The sequence below is a fragment of the Pollicipes pollicipes genome, unplaced genomic scaffold (assembly GCF_011947565.3).
Source record: "Pollicipes pollicipes isolate AB1234 unplaced genomic scaffold, Ppol_2.1 Scaffold_6052;HRSCAF=7182_pilon_pilon_pilon, whole genome shotgun sequence".
In the NCBI taxonomy this organism is placed as follows: Eukaryota; Metazoa; Arthropoda; class Thecostraca; order Pollicipedomorpha; family Pollicipedidae; genus Pollicipes; species Pollicipes pollicipes.
In genome coordinates, this window is record NW_023596805.1 from 14,186,510 (window position 1) to 14,210,967 (window position 24,458).

At 54.1% G+C, this 24,458-nt stretch overlaps 1 protein-coding gene across 1 annotated transcript in view; it reads right to left on the minus strand.

Annotated features, from left to right (window-relative positions):
* Gdh (glutamate dehydrogenase, mitochondrial) overlaps positions 1 to 16,549 on the minus strand; it is a 31,046-nt gene extending 14,497 nt beyond the window's left edge. The window contains exons 1-5 of the mRNA XM_037228189.1: positions 16,462 to 16,549; positions 14,236 to 14,346; positions 13,284 to 13,560; positions 2,819 to 2,911; positions 990 to 1,097 (exon numbers count right to left, since the gene is read on the minus strand). Of these exons, the coding sequence (XP_037084084.1) occupies positions 990 to 1,097; positions 2,819 to 2,911; positions 13,284 to 13,560; positions 14,236 to 14,346 (589 nt within the window). The 5' untranslated portion in view covers positions 16,462 to 16,549. The remainder of the gene's footprint in view (positions 1 to 989; positions 1,098 to 2,818; positions 2,912 to 13,283; positions 13,561 to 14,235; positions 14,347 to 16,461) is intronic.
* Positions 16,550 to 24,458: the final 7,909 nt, after the last annotated feature.

A 24,458-nucleotide genomic window follows, 5' to 3' on the forward strand; every position in this document is an offset into this window, starting at 1 on the left:
CTAGATGCACAACGCATTCACAGCATCTAGCTGATCACACCAGTCACATCAAAGATCCATATATCTCTGTTGAGACCAGTATCCAGCCCCATGGAGGCTGTGTATAGACCCCTACAGATTTTGTTGAAATGACGTCCGAACAAAGCGCCATCTGCGCCACACTCAGCGGCGTCACTACTCCCCCCTCCCCCCCTTTAAAACACATTCCCAACAGACCCCAGAGCTAAAGCAGTCCGCCACCTGCTCAGCGTCTCAGCACACTGTAGAGGTCGCCCCACAGGCAGGTCTGCACCGGCCGTCGTCGGCAAAGAGCGCGTGTCCATGGCGCGTGCCACAGTCTCAGAGCACCGCCGGGCGAGGGGGGTCATGTGTGTAAGCAGAAGAGTCACCTGTATCCCTCGCACTCGTCCAGCATCGCCGGGCGAATGCGGCTGGTGTGGCAATGTGTGGCCAGATGAGCCATCTGTATCTATCGCACTCATCCAGCACCGCCGGGCGAATGTGGCTGGTGTGGCAATGTGTGAACAGATGAGTCAACTGTATCTCTCGCACTCGTCCAGCACCGAGTCACCTGTATCTCTCGCACTCGTCCAGCACCGCCGGGCGAATGTGGCTGGTATGACAATGTGTGAACAGATGAGTCAACTGTATCTCTCGCACTCGTCCAGCACCACCGGGCGAACGTCGCTGGTGTGGCAATGTGTTTTAGCAGACGAGCCACCTGTGTCCCCGCCTGTATCTACCTGTATATTCCACCTGGAGCCACCTGTATACACCTATACCGGGCGTTCCTCCACTGCCTTGCTCCCTACACCCCGACCGCGAGCCGCCGGCGCCTCCCGCTCTCCCCAGCCCCACACGGGGCTGATTGGCCGTGTGGGACTCGGCTTGGTCCGGCCCGACGCGACGTGACGCGGCGCGCTGCGCCTACGCTCACCCATAACGCCCCGCTTGGCCAACTCCAGGCTGAGGCGGCGCGATATACTCACCGATGAAGCCCTTCTTGGCCAGCTCCAGGGTGAAGCGACGCGTGATCTTCTCCAGCTCGTGCTCGGAGTACTTGAACGGGTCGATGCGGATACCGGCCTTCGCTCCGCCTGCAGACGGGGAATGCTCGATCTTAGCGATGCGCGGTGCCGGCCGGATCACAAAACAGCGACGTTGGTTTCACAACCTTGTCTGTTGACAAACCAGTTCATATCCTTGAATTATACGAGTGGCAATTGACCTTTTGAGCCATTGACATGGGCTCGAATGGGGGTGAGGGTTAAATTACCTCACGGAAGTTTTTCCAGAATGACTTCCGAACGGCGCGGCGCAGCCGCGCCAAACTTTGCATGGCTTTGGAGAACTGAATAGCAAATCTTTTGAAATGAAAACATACATGCATTTTGTCATGTCGCTAACCTATGATAGCCCAAAGTCATGTCATGGCTGTGAGCGAAAGGCATTTCTCGGGAATCGTTCTGTGTGATTCAACAACGGAGTGTTAGCCCAAACGATAATTATCTGAGAGTTTCTAGACAATAAACCAATTTAATTTAGAATCACAGCCATTTCAACTGAACAAGAGTCGGGCATGAAGGTCAGGCCGAGGTCAAAAGTAACCTGCTTTTTTAGTCGGGAGCTTGGTTCTATAAGGGAGTTTCTGGTGCTCATTTCGAATTCATTAATAACAGGGATCGCAACAGATGCGTTCTATAGACTTCATGAAGTCAGCGTAGGTCACTGACCTAAACTGACTCCGGTCAGCACTCTGTTCTGAGGAACATACCGCATGGCGTGATCCCTGACACCCATTCAAATGGGAAAAAAGTAGCAATCTCGTAGCTTTTTGATCACTTGACATTATCAAAGTCAAACAAGGTCACTGACCTCATTGACCTTTTGCTTATAGCAGGTATCCAGCTCCACGGCGGTTGCATGAGAAGGTCTGGGGGCCCTTTAGACATTAATCTGGAATTTGACCTGTCTGGGCCTATTTAACCCCTAGGTGATGACCTAGAAGCCTCAAATTGTATCAAAAGTGAGTTTATGTTCAGGCCGATCCACCCTGCGAGTTTGGTGTCTCTAGCTATCTTCGTTTTCGAGATCTCAGGAGGGGGGAATATTGACCCACATCCGAGCGAAGCGTGTTCAAGCGGCCGCCCGAGCGTGCGTTAACGAATGTTTAAAAAGCTCGATGAACTAGCTCACGGTATTTGTATCACATATCACAGTTCAAGGCAGTGCCAATAACAAATGGTGCTGTTATTTTGACCGTCGGACATTTGACATTAATGTATTTTTTTGCACACACTGAGCCCCAGAAGTACGGACATTAGACAGGCCTAAAGTCACCGCGAACTCTGCTGAGACGGCTCAGCCAGCGGCCAACGTTCAACCCTAACACTAAAGCTCGCCTTCCGTGACCAGACCCGTTTTTCCTTCAAAGTCCACAGTACCGATTGAAAAATTAATGGCCCAATAGGTAGCTGTACAGGATAATTGCACAAGTGCATCCAAATACCACCATGAACCAGAACGAAAAGAAAGTGCCGCAAGTATGCCATATTCCTCAATGTACCTTGTTTTGCGACTTTTTGGACAGCTTTCTACTCGGACTCCTCGGCCGCCTACTACCGCTCTCTGGCAAACCGGACAGCCACCGTCGTAGCAAATTTACAAACCGGTACACAAATCATACGGGCCCGATACAAATTAAAAACGAATCGCAGCTGATGCCACCCCGAGGTGCGCGTGAGCCTGGCGTCCCTCCGGGCTGCAGCACCAGCACCACTATCACCAGGCGCCGACGGCACCAGGGCGGGCGTCTTACCGAACGGCACATCCACGCAGGCGCACTTGAAGGTCATCAGGGCCGAGAGCGCCTTGACCTCGTCTGTGCACACGTCCATCGAGTACCGGATACCTGCAACAGGTCACGACGGGGTGAGTGGCGGGGTCACGAGGTGACAGCGGCGGCAGAAGCGGGGTCACCGGGTCACGGAGACAAGTAAGGGAGCCGGCTAGTGAGAGAGGCTGGCCTCCGGCGAGGTCGCCGGGTCAGAGGAGACGGATGACCCAGATGGGTCAGCGGACCAAAGAGTCCATGGAGGGGTCAGCAGCAGGGTAACACAGGTCAGTTGGTTCAGCGGCGGGGCGCACAGGTCAGCACCGGGTCGCCGAGCTCGACACAGGAGTCAACTGAGGTGTGCCAGGGACGAAACCCCGCACATGGGTGTAATCTGAATAGCCCAGTCAAGTTTCAATTGAGATTGGGCGGGGAAATGGATGGTGAAAGGAATAGCATGGCCCCGAGTAGGATGGCAACTCTGAACGAAGGCAATGCATTATTTCAATGGCATAAAAACGTCTTATATGAGAAGACACGTTGACAATAAGCGCAGGTAATCCTCAATTGATGCAAACGTGCCTGTTGTATGTATGGACCACTCGATGTATGCAATTTAAGGGCATTTTAACCCTCACGACAAAGTGACGGGCACAAAATAGCAAATGTCGCCCAACAAAGTTATCCCCATTTGACGAAAATTTACATGCATTTGGGACACCTTGAAACATTATTAGGGCAGAATTCTCAGCTTTCCCTCTCCTTGGACAGACATCCGTGATAGCAGCGATGACACGGTCAAAATCCATTCAAAATATGAAACGGACACGATATCATAACATCTAGGTGCTTCCAGTCACCCCACAAAGTAGCCTTAACCATTTTAAACGGCTACAACTGCACAGCAGCTTCATCCCATCAACCATGCTATCTCTCCCGGCCACCACAAAATCATGGTCCCGGTCACCTCTAAATACATAAGATTATAACGGCTCATATATTCCCAGCCAAAGCAGGCGGCTTTAAGCGGGCGAATTCACGCCCACCCACGCGTCCCAACCCCATGTGCCGCCCCGAGCGGCGCCTGCTCAGTGGAGCGTCCCATCCGCGGCGCCTGCCGGCCCGTTGCCACGCGGACGGCCCTGCCCCACACGCCAGACGTCGACACAGCAGTCGCGGCCGACGCCGCCCCGTCGCAAGCCGGCCGGTCTCGCCGTCCTCAGCCGCCGCCCCGGCCCGGCCTCCGCGTCCGCCAATGGCGGGCCGGCGCCGCGGGGGCGCGTCGCTGACGTCACACGGCGGCCGGCCGGCATGTGACCTCGCGTCTGCCGCTGCAGCTGCGCGGCGCCGGCCGCCGCTCGCCCGCCGTCGGCTTGGAGGCGGCGGCCCGGCCGCCACAGGCGGCAGGCGGCGCCGGGCAGCGACCGGGACGACTGGCCAGTGGAGGGGCCGCTCGCAGGGGACGACTGGGCTGGGGTGTGCGGCGCCGAGCAGCAACCGGGGCGACCGGCCAGCGAACAGGGACCGCTGGCAGGAGCCGACTGGGCTGGGGTGTGCGGCGCCGGGCAGCGACCGGGACGACCAGCCAGTGAAGAGAGGTCGCCAGCAGGAGCCGACTGGGCTGGGGTGTGCGGCGCTGACACAGACGACTGGCAGCGACACGCCCACAACAGAGCAATCAGATGATTCTGATTCATTTCGATGACCGACGATCCGATAACTTGCCCTACTTCCGATTCGACGTGCGCAACTTGCAATCGCCGTCCACCCCACCGCCCCGAACAGTCGAGTCCGAATCAGCGACGCCTCATATTCACTCGAATCCCCGGCACTGAACGACATTCCGAAGCCAAGGGCCGTTCAACAGCCGTTTGGGCAGCTGCTCGAGGCGTTTCTCGGAGAAGGCATCTGTCTTTGATGTCACCGGGCTCGCTGACTGACGTAACACGCGGTGACGCGGCCGGTGGACGGTGTAAGGTCAGTAGCGGGCTGCTCCGCTCCGAGCCGTACTACGTCAGTGGCTGCAGTCCCGTGCTCGCAACCTCACATAGACAGCTATCCCCACGACTGCAGCCCACGACTGCAGCCAACGACTATAGCCCTCGACTGCAGCCCACGACTGCAGCCCTCGACCGCAGCTCACGACTGCAGCCAACGACTGCAGCCCTCGACCGCAGCCCTCGACTGCAGCCCTCGACCGCGGCCCACGACTGCAGCCCACGCCTGCAGCCCTCGACTGCAGCCCTTGACCGCAGCCCTCGACTGCAGTCCACGCCTGCAGCCCTCGACCGCGGCCTACGACTGCAGCCCACGACTGCAGCCCTCGACTGCAGCCCACGACTGCAGCCAACGACTGCAGCCCACGACCGCAGCCCTCGACTGCAGCCCACGACTGCAGCCTACGACTGCAGCCCACGACTGCAGTCCTCCTGTCCTGCACCCATCAAACCACACCACTGGCAGCGGCCCGTCTCCTCACAACCCCACACGGCATTCTGGGAACGGCGTCACGTGCAGCTCCCCCGCCTACGCAGCCAGCGCTATTCCAAGGCCGTGCGCCGCCGCGCAGAGCCCGGCCCACGTTGCCGGCCGGCAGCGTGGGCCGACCGGCATAACACCGGTGCGTCGAGGGCTGGCTCACGACCGATGCTGAGGCGTGCTCGCGACTCGCGCGGGCTGGACGCAGCCTGGTCGCCATGGCGTCCCAGCCGAGCCGCGCTCTGCACCGATTTCGGAGAACAGCCTACCCCTGAAGTGATTCGCTAGCGACGCACAGGCTATTTCTTTTTTTACCGGAGGAAGATCGCCCCAGCTGGTGTCAGAAATTTATGTCTGCCATTCATATGTTTGGAAGATCGACTCGGTCTACAAAAAGTGGTCGGGCCACGGTCGCGCAGCCGCGGTCACCATGGAAACGCGACGCGGTCCGGCCGGGGGGAGCGGCAGCCCGCCGTGGCACGCCGCGCCGCGTGAGGGGACGTCTCCTCGAAGCAGCGCAGGCTCACACCCGCCCGGCGGCGCCCGTCGCCGAACACAGCCAACGACGCGCGTCCTGTCCCCGGCATTCCGCTGCACCCGTGCCAGACATCTGTCACAGAGGCGAAGCCGTCTCCGTCCGCTTGTCCGGTCCAAGTCGGGTCACAGCGGTGTCGAGCGCCGCCGTGCCGCTTCGACGCGCAGCTGTAACCTGGGACCGGAACCCAACACCGCAAGGCCCCTTTCGGCTGCGATGCACCCCGTGCGATAAGGGCCACGTGTGGCGAGCATCGACAACGCCATGAAATGGTGGCGGCGAGGGGAGGGGGGACAGTGCGAGACCCTGCCGGCCCCCGCCTCTGACGAGCCAAGCGCGCTGCAGTGTCCCGGCCCCGGCCTCGACCACGCGGCGGCGCCACTGGCGGCTGGCCGCGGGGTGAGCGGGGACGGCACTTCACCATGCCGCCGGCCCCCGTTACCCAGTTCATGAATATTTGGACAACAGCCATGAACCATCTCCGCTCTGTTCGAAAAAGATATGTTCGGCGACCCGGTTGTCCATGACGTCGATCCCTCGCGGTTCAAGAGAAAGTAGTTTGTAACTCATCGGACGGAGCCAGGTGATCACAGGTGGTAGTAGGGTGGTAGTAGGTGGTAGTCACAGGTGGTAGTAGGTGATAATCACAGATCGGCAGCCGACTGGTCCTGTTCAGTCTTTTGACAATCGATTTGCCATGCCACCTGCCCAACTGTGTCATGTGTGCTGACGACGCCCAATTGCTAGACCGAGCGAAGACAGATGATCAAATTCTCACCGCTCTCCCAACTCGAATTGAACACACTTTGGCGAACATGAAGAGCTGGTTCCGCATTCACTTTCTCAACATGAATCCCCAAAACTGACGTAATTCTAAAAAAAGGCGAAAAACTTTCACTTGGCTATCGCCACCCGTGGCGGGGTGGGCTCGAGTCGCTTTAGGCGCTCGCTATTCGCCCTTGACAGGTATGGCCTGCGGCCGGTGGCAGCGGTCGCGCTAAAGGTCAGTTGACGTCAGAGGGCAGGACGGACCGTGCCGAGCATTGCGGCACGTTAAGCTTTCGCCACTAAATTCTGCCGTTGCCTGGAATTGCGCGATCGGATGGTAGGGGTCACGGCTCACACAACAAGCACTGCTTCGCGTGAGCGCTGATCCCAGAAATCCATCCATTCAATGGGTTCGGATCAAATTTCTAAAATAAAAATAAAAATGCCCGCATGTTACCCTTTCGCTCGGTCCGGCTGCTTAGTGTCGTCAACGACCCCGTTCTGTCCTGGGATTCGCGCAGCAGTCAAGCGGTCAAAAATGCAGATCACTTCCGATATCTTCCTTCCGCCTGCGACGTCACTTCACCCAGCGCATGTTACAACTTCGGATTGAGACCCACACATGCCCTTACATTCTTACATCTTACTTTCCCCTACATTCCCTTTCAGTATCGGGAAGCGTCGCCCAAAAATAGACTGTAGAGGATCCGGTGTTACAAATTTCGCTGCCGGGGCGTTATAAATTTCGTTATACATATTACCTCGCTGCCAGGGACGCGGCGTCGGGACGGGATTCGTCCGGCACTCCGGGCTCTGGGATGGGACCGAATAGAGTGGCTAGTCAAAGTGCGGAACGTTACCAAAGTCCATAATGTTCTAAGCTGCCCGAACGGGCCCCCGGATTGTGCAGTACGTTAACCACCAGGTCCTCGGCATCCCACCGCGGCAATCGCTCCATCGAAGCAGGACGGTTGAACCTGCCAAAATACCGGCTGGAGTGCTCGCAGGCAGCCTTTCGATGCCGAGCGTCGTCCTCGCAGAGTGAGCCGCAGGTCGGTGTAACTAAGTACCGCTTACTGTCCGCCTTCAAGCGTGCCGTGAGGGACGTGAGCAGCTTAGCAAAGATTTGAGATGTGATCTTGTGGCTGAGGCACGTTCATACTCGCATGCCATTTTTATATTGGCATGTTCGTAGTGTTTTTAGTCATGTATGTTGTGTTTTAGTACTTGCGACAGTAATCGTGTAGTTGGTTCGGTATTAAACTGTGAAGGCATCACGCGATGAACCATTCCATATTGTGTTGACAGCATGCACCGGGCGCAGATCCAATAGAGGAATATGATGGAGGGATATTACACTAAAACATACGTACACCTCGTTGGCAACACTGCTCAGCAGCAGCCCTCCCACCTTGCAGCACCCAGAAACCATCGTACGTGAGCATAACAACTCAGTGCAATCTGCCTCCAGTGGCGGCGTATTTGCTGGAATGGTGCGAATACGCGACGATGACTAATGCCTCCCACCGGTTGCGGAGGCCCTGACTCCTGCGCAGACCTGAGGCCGGCACATTAAAGCCAGCCCCTGTTCCCGGCCAATCAGCCGGCCCGAGCCGCCCGCGTTTGCGACGCTCCGTCTTCACAGACGCGACCGCTCCGCTGCTGGCCGGCCGCTGTCACGTGGCGCCGAGGTGTGTGGGGGTTGGCAGTGCGCCAGAGCCGGGGCCCGAAATACCTGACATGAGTGCGGAGCGGGCGACTGAGACAGAGGCGGCGCAACGCGGCGCATGGCGCGACACTCTGTACCGACCGGCGGATGAGACAGAGGCGGCGTATGTGGCGCTGGAGCTCCGTATCGACCAGCGGATGAGACAGAGGCGCCGTGGCACTGGAGCGCCGTGCCGACCAGCGGATGAGACAGAGGCGGCGTATGTGGCGCTGGAGCTCCGTGCCGACCAGCGGATGAGACAGAGGCGGCGTATGTGGCGGATGAGACAGAGACGGCGTATGAGGTGCTGGAACTTCGTACCGACCGGCGGCTCGCACGTGACAGGCAAGGGAAGGTGGACAACCGCAGCAGAGCACAGAAGCGCTGCTCGAGAACGCGCCTGGAGAATACCGCAACCGATAACTTACTAGCAAGCTCCTGGAAGCCTGTACTTAAGAGGCTGCAATTTTCCCTACCGCCATGTGCGGTGTGTGGCCCGGTTTGGGGTGAGTCCGGCCCGGCTGAGCCGGTCGCTGGGCGTGGTCGTGCCAGCCCCTGTCCCAGAACCCGTCCTCCCTTTCGGGAACGATCGGCCGGCGGCGCGGCCGGCGGTGAGGTAGCTGCTCCGTCCGGTAATTCCCTGGGCCGTCCTAATTGCCCCGCCGCCCCGCCGCCTTTTACTGCAGACTTCACCGAATCTAGAACCGGTCGGGCGGCGACCGTGCTCCAGCTGTAAACTGCGCGGCCCGCCCGGCCGACGCGTCCGCCCGGGTCCACGGCCGGGCGCCGGCGCACCACACGTGGAGCCGAGTAGCGCGGGTCCGCTGCCTCACGCCCCACCGAGCGTCGGCACCGGCAGCGGCCGGCTCGAGCGCACCGACACCGCCCGCCGAAGGCCGCTCACCGGCGGCGGGCCGGTGACGAAGGTGCTGAGAGTGGAAGATGGAAATATATGCTGGACGATGACGCAAGTGTCCCTAAATGGCCTGCGACATCCGGCCTTGTCCGGCAATGTCTCATGAATGCACGGAGGCGCCACAATGCATACATACAGCAAAAACCACTGGGAGCAGCCAGCTCCGTCCTCCTTGCTCCGCCGCGAGCGCTCGGCGATGCCATGAACCAAGTCACCGCGCTTGAATGCGACCGGACAGCGCCGAGAACGCCGGCTGAGGCCTGGCGCCGTGATGGCGGCGGATGGCCGAGGGGCCTCCGCTGACCGCGTCCAGCACGCTGCACTATGGCCAGCTCGGTGTCCTGACTGTGCCCAGCCCAGTGTCCTGGCTGCGTCCAGCCAAAAGTTCTGATTGTGACTAGCTCGGAGTCCTGACTGCGTCCAGCCAGGTGTCCTGTCCTGACTTGCCCAGCTCGGTGTCCTGTCTGGACCGTGTGCAGCCTGGTGGCCCGTCCTGTGTCTAGCCCCGTATCCTCTGCAGTCAAGTCTGATGATGTCCCTGCCGTGCTGGTCCGTCCCCGACCCTGTCCCAGTCCCGCCCGGCGGCCGTGATGTCCCTGCCTCGTCTGACGTGTGCCCCTGTCCATGGCCCGCCCGGCGTCCGTCCCTATCCCCGTCCTAGCCGTTGTGTCCCTGCTCCTCCTCAGCCAGGCGCCGCGCCATTTCTGTGCGTCTGACATGAGGCCAGTCTACATTTGGCGCCCTCACCCTGCTGGCGCCTGTCCAGCAGCGCAAACAGGGTCTGCAAAAAGCCGAACCCACGCCACGCCACGGAGGCGACCGAGAACCGCCCGATGAACTTCATCGGCCTGGCTTGGCACCCGGCAGACGCCAGTTCAAGGACAAGGCTGCCATGATCGCAGCGCATCCCGCCGTCCGTGAAGGCGAAATGCCCAAAGGTCATGCAAGGTCACATACCGTCAGGCAGACGGCGGCCTGAGACGAGTGCACTGGTGTGATAGTGATGCGATTCCCGCAGACAACGGAATCAGTCAGCAGTAAACGGTGGCCGGCATTGAGGCATTCCTTTCCGCGCCATACCAAAGCCTGCAGACGACGGAACCACAGTCAGCAGGAAGTGGTGACCACCACTGAGGCATTGCTTTCCACCCAATACCACGGCCTAACTTTTGCTATGCCGTTGGAGGGCAGCCAGTTACGCCCTTGTCCCACCCCGCCGGCCTGCTCTGCATCGAGCTCAGCTCCGGCTGTGGCCGCGAGTGGGCGGCAGTTGCACAGCTCAGGCCACCGCCATCGGCCGCCACTGCCGACGCGTCACAGTGCACGGAGGCACGACCCGCAGCCGGCCCCGACCGGTGAGCGGCCGCGGCCGCGGCCGGTGGCGGAAGTCGACCAGCGCTGCAGTCGGCCGCCGCCGGCCGGGCCGCATCGCTGGCGGCTAGCCAAGCGGCGCGTGGCGGCGCACAGAGCCGGCACGCGCCCACGGCAGCCTCTGGTCTCGCTGTCGCTCATGCCACCCAGCCACTACGCCGCATTTCCCAGAAGAAAGTGCTTGTCAGTCTTGTCGGAAATCTTACCACGCCATTTCTGAGCCGTGGGGCAAAAGTTTTCGCGCTTCTGTCCTAAAAGAGGACTGACAAGATTCTGAGGAATCAAAAATGCATCGCAACCAGGTCACTGGTATGCACAAACACATACAGTGGGCGACCCGACCGCCCGGCGCGACCTGCGCTTTTCGTCGACAGCCTTCGGTGTTTCGTGGCGTTTACCCCCATGTCATAGCGTGAGTCCAGCCGGCTTCAGATCACGGTGAGCAGTTATGCGCGTGCAATTTCCCCGTCGAATGCGGCAACTGCGATGCTGCCGCTCCAACTGCGATACTGCCGCAGCCCGGTTGGCTGAATCGCACCCGCATTACGATTCACCCATCCGTGGTCGCGTGGAATCGAGTCACTTAAAGGGTGTTCCGCATCTGTATGGGGTTTAAATTGAAGTCGCCATTTTGAAGATCATTCGGTGCAGGTCACAGCCCTTCCCTTAAGACCTAAAACGCTCTCGCTTCTGAGCTGCACGCCGGCGAAGATGAGCAGCCTTTTTCGTGCAGACAGTTTCGACGCCATTCAGGCATGCATGACGTCATAGAAACTTCATTCAAACCCTGTCACTTCATAGGCCATGGGGCGTTCAAGGCCAAAAAGGTTAATATCGCCGAGTCGTTCAGGTCCGGCGTTCGTGAGCACGACTTTCAAATAGAGTGGGCGTCAGTGGGCTGTCAAGTTTCAATCATGGATCACGTTTTGTGCCAAATACTATAAAAAGGTTGAACATAATTGCTGCTTTTTACAAACGACTGGAAATCCAATAACTTAAGAAAAGCGCGCGCCATAACCAACTGCATGAATAGAAGCAAGTTTCTTAAACTCACGGCTAAATACGTAAGAACATCACCAGAAAATAACGTTTTGAGGAGCATCTTTCCCAAATGGAGAAACTTAGTTGTCAAGAGCGGTCTTAGCCCCTTCAAGCGAATGTTTCACCTTCGAATACATTGAAACACGCATCAGGTATGATGAGACAAGTTCACTAATAACTATTGGTATACGTTTAAGTAGAAAAGACTGCTCTAGTAAACACAGTCTGTCTGTTTAGTAAATATGCTCCTCAATACGTCATTGTTTATATCATCGTACTTTGCACAACACTGATGGAGAACCAATTGACGGCCGTTGTACCTTGAAATTGTGTTCAGGAACGCCAGATATGAACCACCCCACAATTCTATCTTTATTGGCCTTGATTGGCGTGCGGCTTATGGAATAGCAGTATTTGAATGATATCATTATGACGCCATGAATGCAGATGTGGCTGAAATACTCTCCCCGAAATGGTACCCACATCTTCGCGAGCGTACAGCTCACAAACTACAGCGATTTAAGTCTTTCGAATGTCAGGGCTGTAAACTGCATCAAATGATCTTCGAAATGGCTATTTCAGTTCAAAGCCCCATACAAATATGGAACACACCCTGATAACAACGTGCATTCAGTATAACAGTTTTAACATTATACCAAAAGCAAGAAGTAAGCTTATCTCATCACGTTTGATGCTTCCTTCAATATCTCCCAATGAAGAACATTCCCTTTAGCGTGCTCGCCATTTGCCTTGACAGAATGGTCTGCAACCAGTGGCAGAGGCCCCGCTCAAGGTCAGGTGACGTCAGAGGGCCGGACGGACCAGGCTGGCCATTGCGGCGTGTTCAGCTTTCGCCGCAAAAGTCTGCCGCTGACCTGGAGTTTTAAGATCGGATAGCAGGGACAGTGCCCATACAACGCGCGCTACTTAACGTGGACTCTGATCCCACACAACCACCCAATCAGAAGGCACGGAGCTAGCAAAAAAATGTCGTACCGATAGGTTACAACTAGAATACAGTGCCGTGAATTCCTAGAACACAACGAACAACACCATCCAAGCATGGATTGGGGGCATTCCCCCACTGCAATTGGGGATCCACCTCCCCAGCTGGACGTGGAGGCCTGCCTCCCCAGCTGGATCAGGAGACAAGCCTCCCCAGCTGGACTTGGCAAGCCGCCTCCCCAGCTGGACGGGGGGACACGTGTCGCTAGCTGGATTTGGAGACCTGCTTCCCCAGCTGGATTTGAAGACCCGCTTCCCCAGCTGGATTTGGAGGCCCACCTCTCCAGCTGGAATTGGGGACCCACCTCCCCAACTAGACTTGGAGACCTGCCTGTCATGTTGGAATTAGAGACATGCCTCCCCAGCTTGACTTGGAGACCCACCTCCCCAGCTAGACCTGGAGACCCGCCTCCCCACCTGGACTTGAAAGCCAGCCTACCCAGTTGGACCTGGGGACCCCTCCCCAGCTGGACTACGAGACCCGCCTCCCCAGCTGGACTTGGAGACCTGCCTCCCCAGCTGGTCTTGAAAGCCAGTCTTCCCGCCGGACTCGGGGAACGGTCTTCTCAGCTGGACTCGTCATTCCGTCTCCGCGGCCTCTGCTTAAGCGCCGCAGCGCCGGACCCACCTCCCTTGGTGGGCACGCGGTGCTGCGAGTGCTGCGACCGATAGCCGGTGATCATCTCGAAGCTGCCGTCGTCCTTCTTCAGCGGGAAGCAGATCTCGATGACGTGATGGCACGGCTCCATCATCTGCAGGATGCCGCGCACCTTGAGCGCCTTGTCATCCCGCGAGACGCGCGACTTCATCGTGTCGACGAGATGCGGCTCCACCAGCTGGCAGCCGCGGTGGAAGAAGTACTCCACCATCTCGAAGAACTCGGGGTCCTCCTGCTCCGGGATCGTCTGTCGGCGACGCGAAACAGTTATGGTCAGCTACTGCCTTGCGCGGTGTTCGGTCCACTCACAGTGCGATGAGCGCAGGCCTTCTCTAGCCGCCGTACATGGAAGCAGCAAAAGCGGTGCGTGGAAGGAGCTCCAGGTCTCCACAATGGGAGCTGGAAGCGTATCTGTGAAACTGCGACAGCCGCGGCGCAGGGGTGACAGAGGTGGTCAGGATCATGGTCCAGCTTAACACCAGTGGTTACAGCCTGGGCGGGGCCACAGGCGCCCTCACAACAGCCTTGTAAACTCTCTGAACAACTACAGCAAACACTCCGGCGTCATCTCCCGGGGACCCCACAAGACAGCATCCAGCCCCATATCCCTGCTCATTACTCGTGATCTTCGCAAAGCTGAAACAGCCCTCCCCCTTCGCAAAATTTTACACCTTCAGTGTCCGAAAGCATTTCTGAAACATGCCACGCAGCCGCCGATCATCATCATTATTTACGTATCTCCGCAGGGCTGAAACAGGCATCCCCTTCGCAAGATTTTATACCTTTAGTGGCCGACTCTTTTCTGAAACATGCCACACCACTACCAATCACCATCACATAGAACGCCTGTTCGGCCTACATAAGAGACCGTTCAGACAAGGCCGGCGTGAGGCGGTGTCAACGGCGTCGGCGGCCGACTCACCGCCAGATGGTCGGGGATGACGTAGGTGCCGATGGCCCGGGCCGTCTGGCCGCTGGCCGACGCCTCGCCGGCCAGCAGGCGGCCCGCTGCCTTGCCCAGCACACGCAGCATCTGACGGACACGGCCCACGACAGGTCAGGACACTTCTGTGTTCAGAGATGGGTTTGTGGGTAGTTAGATTGGGACACCACCTGTGACAGGTCAGGACACTTCCGTGTTCAGAGATGGGTTTGTGGGTAGTTAGATTGGGACACTGCCTGTGACAGGTCAGGACACTTTGGTGTTCAGAGATGGGTTCGTGGGTAGTTAGATTGGGACACTGCCTGTGACAGGTCAGGACACTTTAGTGGCCAGAGATGGGTTGGTGGTCTGGGTTGGTCAGATTTGGTGGTAGGTTAGAATGCCTGTCTCTATATCTACCCATCCTTGGGGTCAAATCACCTCAGACACTCGCTGTCTGCCCTCGACTGTGGTGGCCTGCAGTCGGCGGCAGCACTGAGGGTCAGGTGATGCCGCAGAGCGGAGCAGACTGTGCCAAGCATTAAGACACCTTTAAATTTCAGTACACAATCCTACCACTGAAATGACATTTCATGATATGCAATTGGGCACAGAGCTCATGAAACAACAAGCACTGGTCAGAGCGGACTCTGATCCCAGGCCCTGACAGCCAGGTCAGCACTGGGCATGTGACAGCGAGACACTCTGTGACAGAGCATGTGGAAACAGAAACAAAGGCAGTAGCTATGATGTCATGGAGGCTAGCATCAATATATATAGGCTGCAACACTGACAGCCAGGTTGACGTGGACTGGGTGACTGGGCCATTCACAGTTCACAAGTCCTGGTACCCCTGCTTGTTATGTGTGAGGATGATACAATTGTGCCTACTAGAGAGTGACCATGTATATGGTCCATGCATATCACCAATGAGATGATGGTCATTGCCTAATGGAATCTAGCATGGCAATTGGTGAGAAATTATCACTGTAGTAGAGGTCACAACTATATTACTCTTAAGATGTGCTTCTTCCTGAGCCCCAGATCATACTACAAAGCGATTGGTTGCTTCCTTCTAAATGTCCAGCCTTACTGGACATATTTGGAAAGTACATGTTACATGCTCAGAGTTCCATCAAGAGCAGTCAATAATCTAAGACAGGGCAGACAGTCCCTAGTAAGACAACCAACATACCCTGCAGGGCCACACAGTTGGCTGACACATGCAATAAAACTTTGAAAAACCTTAACTTGTCAAGGGAGAAGCACACAACTTTTCAAAGAGCCTGCCTCACCAAGAGACATTCCAGTGCCTTAAGGTATGCAGGATAAGATAGATATACACAGGAGATGTAGAAGACACCTACAAGACTGAAACTGTAGCAGGCAGGCTGAAGAGACCCCTTATTTTCATGACATAAGCAGAAGCACCAGAATGAAAGCATATCAGTGCATGCCAATGAATGGAAGCTACCAGCAGCAACACAGAAATAAGTTCAAGGTTCTTCCTGAATTAATAATAAGTGACATTAGGCTACCAGCTAAGCTTGCATACCTTGCATATGCAATGAACATCTAAAACTGTCCAAAACTCTGAAATGTCTGGTTGATCCATAACTACCAAGCCAGACTCGGCAGGCAATGGGTAATGGCAAAATGCAGCCCTATGTCCTGTGCATGCCTTTTGCATGATATGGTCACCAAAGAACAACAATGAGAAGAGGATGAGCCCTCAAGGGTTCACAATAGAAACATCAGATATGTGCAGCCTGCAGGCACTGGCATGGCAAATTCAACAAATTCAATCTTAATCCAGGCTTATCATCCTACTTATTAAGCTATATATACTATAGGTACATATATTACCTATATATCACACTGCTCCTTATGCAGAGATTGTAGCACTGGCCTTTGAGAAGCACCTGAGCCACAGGCCAACTTTCAGTGCAGTGTTGGTACTTGGCAGGTAATGTGGGCACACGGCAAATGGAGTCATGCACTGGTTGGAGCTCCTTCTCAGTGCTTTCACATAGGTGACAGTGAATCTCTTAACGGGTACACGAAATAAGAACATAAGATGAGATATGAACAACGATGAGAAGCGGATGAGCCCCCAAGGGTTCACGATAGAAACATAAGATATGTGCAGCCTACAGGCGCTGGCATGGCAAATTTTCGCATAGAGTACATCAATTAATGCCATTTTTCTGTCTTCCTATGCCTCACCTGAATGGGCTTGAAGAGTACAACCCACTAAAACCCAGACACTGCCACCACGCGCTCGACCAGTGAAGAGAGGCGGCGGCTTGACGTCGTGCAAGTGATAGAGTCAAGGGGACTGAAATTCCTTTAAATAGTGATTCGATCAATCTAAGATTTCCCTTTTTACTCCCACCAATGACGTCACTGAAAATTTTGTCTTTGGCCGATGGGCGCATACATTTCTTTTGAAGGGCCCTAGGATCAAGGAAGGTATAGTAGACAGAAGGGGCAGAAGGGCCAGTAGAGGGGGGGGGGAGGATAAGAACATGTTCTCCAAAAGTTGGGGAGACCCGTTTCTCCCAAGCTAAAGACATTGTAAACTAACCGTAAATTATGAAAATTGAGATTAAAAAGAAGGCATAATTGAGCCAGAGAATAAAATCTTGGGCTCAGAACATCGTTCTGTACATTGAGAGACCCGTTCTCTAGTGCATGAGGCCACCTTTATAAGCAAAGTAGCTAACGCTTTAGATCAGTAGGCCCCATTCTGTGTTAAAGGGGCCTCTGCTGGCTCAGGAGGCAAACGGTATAAGCTAATAGGCTCTGTTCTGGGTTAGGATGCTCCCTCTTTGCTTAGAAGACCCAATTTCTGTGGCAGCAAGCCTCTTTCATGCGTCATATGGTCGCGATACCAAACCAGCAGAGGCCCTGGTAAGCATCCTGTTCTGGATTAGGAGGTCCCACTTTGCACGAGGAGCCCCTTTTAGGTTACCAAGGTCCTTTGATAAATAAACAGAAGGCCCCTATTCTATTTCGTTCAATTGTCGACATCTATCTACTTGGATATAATGCACGTCACAGTTTCATGAAGGCGTACTTGCCCCCAGAAGCCCTTGGCCCTGACATTTGACATTGACCAGGAGACCCCCCCCCCCCCCGCTGTGAGAAGGCGCCGTTTTGTCCAGGAGGTCCGCTGAAAAATTTTTCCCCTTCAACTCAAATTCGTGGGGCCGCCTCTGCATAGGGTAGAACAGAGTAGAAGCATAGAACGTGAGTACCTCCCACTAACAAGGACTAAACCAAATGGAACCGGGGACGGAAACAGCTAGCATATTACCTGCACGGGACACCGCATGGACTAAACCGGTTCTGACAGATACCTATGGACGCAAAGTGTGACGTGTGGAGCGTGTCGTCGAGTCGTCGTCGAGCCAGCGACCTATCATCAATTTTTTTTTTTGGGGGGGGGTGTATTCAAGATGGCGCTGGTTGTACGTGGCTTCCATAAAACTGTTCGCATGCACGCGGACAAATTCCGACGGAAAACTGAGGTGGACAATTACGAATAAGTCCAAATGCTATGCGCATGCATGAAGTTTAGCACGCCACAATGTGCTCAAGTGGCTCTTACAGCAGAATAATGAGTTTGACATCCCCCTACTCTGAAACACGAAATCCTAGATTCGCTTCTGCTCTCACCTGTCTGTGGTGTCAAACACGAAGTCCTATATTTGCTACTGCTCTCTCCTGTCTGTTCCATCCTACCTTTAAGAAGACTGTACAGAAGCTAGAGAGGATCTGGATGGGTGTACCCGACCTGAGTGGTTCGCAGAGTTATGACGCAGAGGGGCATGGCAGAGCAGGGGAAGGCAAGCCAGGACCAGGACAGCACAAGAAGAAAAGGGGCAGGAAACAATTATATAACCTGTTGCATTTTTCTGTCCTGTTCTGTTCTTTTCCGTCCCACCCTGTCCTAAGCAGTGCATCCAGGATTTCGCAAATGACATACGATGTCGGCGGCACGTAAAATCGAGTTCGATAACTGTCCTTAAAATTTGTCGGCGCATATCTGACGACTGCTCTAAAGCTCAGGCGCTAAGGGAACTGTCATCGTGCAGATCTTGAACTTTGCATGCTCGAAGTAATTTAGTCACTCCCGTACACGCGGGCAGGCGGAACGGCCTGGTATTCACGAGCACGTTTGGAGATTTCGGCAACGTGGTAAAATTCCTCTGACTTCATCGGAAAAGCTCGGGACCAATGTGGAGGGCCCCGAAGCGATCAAGAGTGTCCGGGTCGATTCACATATAGGTTCCCGTCAACGGCGTGGGCCCCCCGAAAAAATGAAAAAAAGGAGACCAACAGGAGCGGCACCTGAGCATTTGAGGGTGCTGCGGCAGGCCAACAAAGAGGCTTTCATCAACAGGGTAGGGTCCTCAGGGTAAGCGAGGAGAACCCAAGATCAATGTAGTGAGCCCCTCAATGGTCGGGAGTGTTCGGTAGGTTGATTTATAGCGTTCCGACCAGAGTGCAGGGCCCTCCGAGCAAATGAAAAGAACCCAAGACTGATTTACGTGAACTAATGAACTTGACCCGTCGAGATTGCATTGGCAGATGAATAATAGCCCGAGACAAAGGATTAGGGTCCTTCGCGTCAATATCAAGTGCCCAAGACGATTGTACGCGTCACCGTGTGATCAAGAGCGCCCAGGATAGCGCAATGAACCCCAAGATTTTCCCAAACACTGCCCTTTCAATCAGCGCAGAATCACATGTTTCTGCTCGTGAGCTCTTCATTTTCGCTTGCGACTGCTCTTGCGCCTGTAGGCACGAAGACGTCCAATTTTGCCACGTTTTAAAAAAAGCCTGCGTCTGTTCGGCCGGCTGTGGGCCTCTTCAGAGTCTGTGGCGGGGGGCGGATCTAGCCTGGAGTTTTGGGAGGAAGGGAGGGGCAACCGTCCGTTGCCATCTGGCTGGTGTGGGATCCGAGGTCCAGTGCATGGTGCCTTCCGCGAGTACCTAGTAGGGTCACCATTCAAGCACCGAAATGCTTTTGAATCTTCTGTATACAGTATGCATGTTTACGAAGCTCGTAACCTAAGATATTACTTTCAAGAGTCAACTGGTCAGATGGGGTTCAATGCAAATGGTGATCAGGGTGGTAAACGGTGAAACAGGGTGAGCAAGCCGAACAAAGGATGATGCTAGTGGCCACGGAGCGATGTGGCGGCTGCAGCTCGCTGCCAACTTTTATTCATGAAGTTTTTTCCGAAACGGAAAGAAATGTTTGGTACCGCACGATCAAAGTTAAAACAGACGGTAAGTAGGCGAAACTCTTATGAACTTCTGGGATTTTTTTTTGGGGGGGGGGGGCAAAACACTCAGTTTTTTGGGGGGCCATGGCCCCGTGCCCCCCCCCCCCCCCAGGATCCGCCTAATGTCTGTGACCCATTTGGAGCCTGTGGGCCGCTTCGGAGGCTAAGGACTCCTTTGGGGCCCAAGGGGGGGGGGGGCATGACTACGAGGCCCTCTCTGGATCCGGTACCGGTCCTATCCAATCTTACCCAGCCCTGTTCTGCATTGTGTTCTGTACCCTCTCGCCTCGTCCTGTCCTGTTCTGCCCTTACCCCCACGTCTTGTCGTGCTGTGCCCTGCCCTGCCCCGTCCTATCCTGTCCTGATCTGACTAGCTTTAGCTTGCCTCATCCTGCTTTGCCCTGCCCCCCTCCCCCCCCCCTGCAACCTCCTACCATACCCCATCCTCTGGCCAGTTCCGTGCTTTTCCTTCTGTCTCCTGTCTCCCGTTCTGTATACGGTTCACTTAACCGCCACCTTTCCCCACCTCTCACGCATCACCCCATCAAACCTCACCCCTCTCGCACCGCCTCTTACACCTCGCCCCATCAAACCCAACCCATCGCGCACCGCCTCTTACACCTCGCCCCATCAAACCAAACCCATCGCGCACCGGCTCTCGCACCTCGTGCCAACAAACCCAACTCATCCTGCACCGCCTCTCGCACCTCACCCCAGCAAACCCAACTCATTGCGCACCGCCTCTCATACCTCGCCCCACAAACCCAACCCATCGTGCGCCCATCTCACACCTCGCTCCATCAAACCCAACCCATCGCGCACCGCATCTCACACCTCGCTCCATCAAACACAACCCATCGCGCACCGCATCTCACACCTCGCTCCATCAAACCCAACCCATCTCGCGCAGCCTCTCACACCTCGCTCCACCAAACCCAACCCATCGCGCGCCGCCTCTCACACCTCGCTCCATCAAACCCAACCCATCGCGCACCGCCTCTCACACCTCGCTCCATCAAACCCACCCATCGCGCGCCGCCTCTCACACCTCGCTCCATCAAACCCAACCCATCGCGCGCCGCCTCTCACACCTCGCTCCATCAAACCCAACCCATCGCGCACCGCCTCTCACACCTCGCTCCATCAACCCAACCCATCGCGCGCCGCCTCTCACACCTCGCTTCATCAAACCCAACCCATCGCGCACCGCATCTCACACCTCGCTCCACCAAACTCGACCCATGTGCTCTGCCGCACCCCGCCTGTCAATGTCCTTGTCTTGTTTCGTCCTTTTCCGCCAAACACTGCCCCGTCTTTTCTGCCCTCTCCTGTTCTTCCTCGTCTCGCTCTGGCATATCCCGCCCTACGCCGCCCAGTCCAGTCATTGCAGTCCGGTCCAGTCCAGTTGTGTCTTGTCTGGGCCAGGATAAGCTTTGGCCTCATGGGTTTGAGTCTATGTCCGATCCCCAGTCGAAGTTCATATTTTTATATTTTGTTATTGACCATTGTATCTTTTATTATACAAATATTTCTATTAGATTTCATTTATTATAGAAATATGTTTTATTATATTTTATTTATTATGCAGGTACTTTTACTAGCTACTACAGTACTACGAGATGCTCTCAGTTGTCGAGAAATGGCAGGGAGTGCCGCCACCATCGTTTTGCGTGCGGAAAAGATGCATCGAAAAATAATCGTCATGTTACTTTCACAGCTTCAGATTACATGTCACGCCGACACCATCAGTCCTTTTACTTGATCGATGTGATGATGATGATGATGATGATGATGATGATGGTGGTGATGATGATGATGATGATGCTCACAACGCATCAACATTCGGTGAACAGGTGGGTGAAAGACTAACTTTAGCCACAAAGATGATACATTTTGCTTGTATGTCAGATTTAGGCCATGTGCGGAAAGATTATAACCCGAGAAAGCTAATAATCTTGGTGCATATGCTAATCATTTCGGTGCATATCTGACACTTTCGGTGCATATGCTAGTAATTTTAGTAGATATGCTTAAACTTTTCTTGCATATGCTACTTATTTCGATTGATATGCTAATAGTTTCGGTACAAATGCTACTAATTTTGATGCATATATGTATGCTGTAGTGAAAGTAATGCATATGTAAAATGATGGAAATGCGATGCAGACATGCAGCACAATACCAGAGAAGGATATATCTACAAGATGACGGAGATACCAGAGAAGTGTATATCAGAGAAGTACATATCTACAAGATATATATCTACAAGTATATATCTACAAGATGTCGGAGGCCGAAACCCCGGTAATAATACCCAACGGGTCGTAACAGTGGACGAGCAAGGCATCATGCTGTTGCCACCGTACACACTGGGTCATATCGGAGCCTCTGCGTCCAGGTCAACTGATAGGCTCACGGTGCAGTCAGGAAGGTGTCTTGTCTTCCCGCCGGAACTAGGCGCCCGAGGAAAGCACTCATCAGCTCCAGGAAGAGGGCTAGGACCTGAAACCTGATCATACCCCCCCCCCCCCCCATCCAACCAGCGGAACGGTGAGAAGCTGTTCGTTCAGCCCGAAGCTGCCACTGCCGGTCAAGTGCGTCTGCATGAACTGCTCAGTGGCAGCGCTAATGTTAAGGCTTTTTGCCACTACCTAAACAAATGTTGGAGCCCTCTTCAGCATCCTTTCAATAACCATAGCATAATTATACATGCTGATGGGCATACGTTTTATACGACACATTCCAACGCATTAAGTAACCGGCACATATCTATATCCATAATCACCCACGCAACCACCGAAATTCGCGCTGAGTTTTTCATGACCTCGGACACACACACACACACACACGCACACACACACACACACACACACACACACATATATATATATATATATATATATATATATATATATATATATATAATCATGACTGAGCTCAACTTTTTTCTCGTAGACCACGGCACAGGCATTCCAAAACCTTTCACCTTAACCCATAATATCTGCCGAAGTTTAGTATGCCCGACTTAGCTTTCTGTGTTATCAGATGCATGGGGTAAGCTTCATTAGCCTGCCAAGTTTTAGATAATTCATGGGAGCCCGGAATATCGAACGACAGTTTGATACTGATATGCTACTTGTTTGACAGCCAGCCGTAGTTTTGGCGCCAAATGTTTTCACAATGACCAATATGCTTTTGGCAAACCGTAGTAACATCTACTAAATCGCTCCAGTCTACTTTCGTTATATCTTTCAACAGCAAATCTGAGTCAAGGTCCCACAGCATAATTTGCATTGTTGGATGCTATGGCATGATTTTCCATAGAAATCCATGCTACCGAGAAAAGTCGCATTAGGCCAGCGATCTGGACGATGTAACACCTAATCTAGTAAGAAATATAGTCTCCCACTAGAGTGCCATTGGTTGCCAGGTTCACATAAACTGAAGTTCCAGTAACGTAAGCGTGGAAAATTCGATGTTTTTAATTGAGCCACTAATCAAGAAACATCGAATGTACCACGGTTTGAATAGTTTCAGCAGTTCTGCTGCTACCTTTGGTGCCGCAGGCTACCAAATTGGCTACCTTTGGCTACCAAATAGGCTATTATTGGCTACCTTTGGTGCCGCAGAAACCATCAAAAAAAGCTTCCGTGATTCACACTGCCAGCCGAAAATACTGTGATCATAGGATCGTGTGCACAGGGTCAGACCGGCCGCACAAGACTAAAACATTTTAAATCTAACCCCGTAAGTGTGCAAATCACCGCTGGGACCGGCGTACCGGAATTCACTGACGCGGTGTCAGGGGATCAATCGAACAAAATGGATGCCTCGATCAGAGGAGCATGCTGCACTGTCAGCTGAAGGCCCTGCAGCAGTGCTGTCGTGTGTACACGGTGCAACCGTTCTCACGCGATCATAAGTATTCGACTCGAGCTTATTATAGTCGCGCGAGTCGTACACTTATTATAAGTACTCGACTCGAGCGGCCTGCAAGCTGTCCATGCTGAGCGGGCCGGCAGCATTGAGTAATGCGCCGTAAGCTAGTCATATGATCAAAATAGGGAATGTCGGCCGACGATATACTTTAATTAGATGCATAAAAGTGCATAAGAAGGCGACCGGCAGCATTGAGTAATGCGCCGCGAGTTAGTCAAATGATCAAAATAGGGGATGTCTGCCGGTGAGATACTCCAATCGGATACGTAAAAGTGCGTTGTTAAAACAACAGCGAGGATGAGTTCGTTGCAATTGTGGTGCGGAAAATGCATGTGTTATGAATAGGATCGCCACATGCATACTTATTATTAAATTGTTGTGTGCCTGAGGTGCGCGTAAATTAGCCGGTAACGAATGTGTCATTGATATAAGCCATTCTTATTTCAGGCGGACCGTTCCATCGTCAGCATAACAAACTTATGAGTGATCAGCCAATGAGCTCAGTTTGACTTGCATGCGTAACATTGCACATTAGTTAATGACATCATTATCTGCTGCATACAGCGATGCACTTTTCCCATACAATCCGAACGTTTGCTTTAATCCCGAATCGTTGAGGTTCTCAAAATGGTAAAAGAACGCAGCCAAAAACATTAAAACATGTCGGCGCATGATTCAGTTGAAGCTGTAACATTCCCGTCACATAGCCCGAAAAGCATGAGGGATGTCAAAAACGGCATTTGAAATGTTCCCATGAACAATGCCATATATCTATTATCTTTATATCATATATCATACATCTATTATGGTTATGGTTATGGAGTTACGCTATGCGTGGGTGCATCCTAGGCCACAGGTGATATCGTTTGGCAAACATAGTTCGTGAAGGGGCAGTTCACATGCATCCCCTTTCTACAAACGCGTCGGCCGCAGTGCGTGAAATATTCGCAAAAAGACGCATATTGCCACGCAGACGGAGGAAGCGTC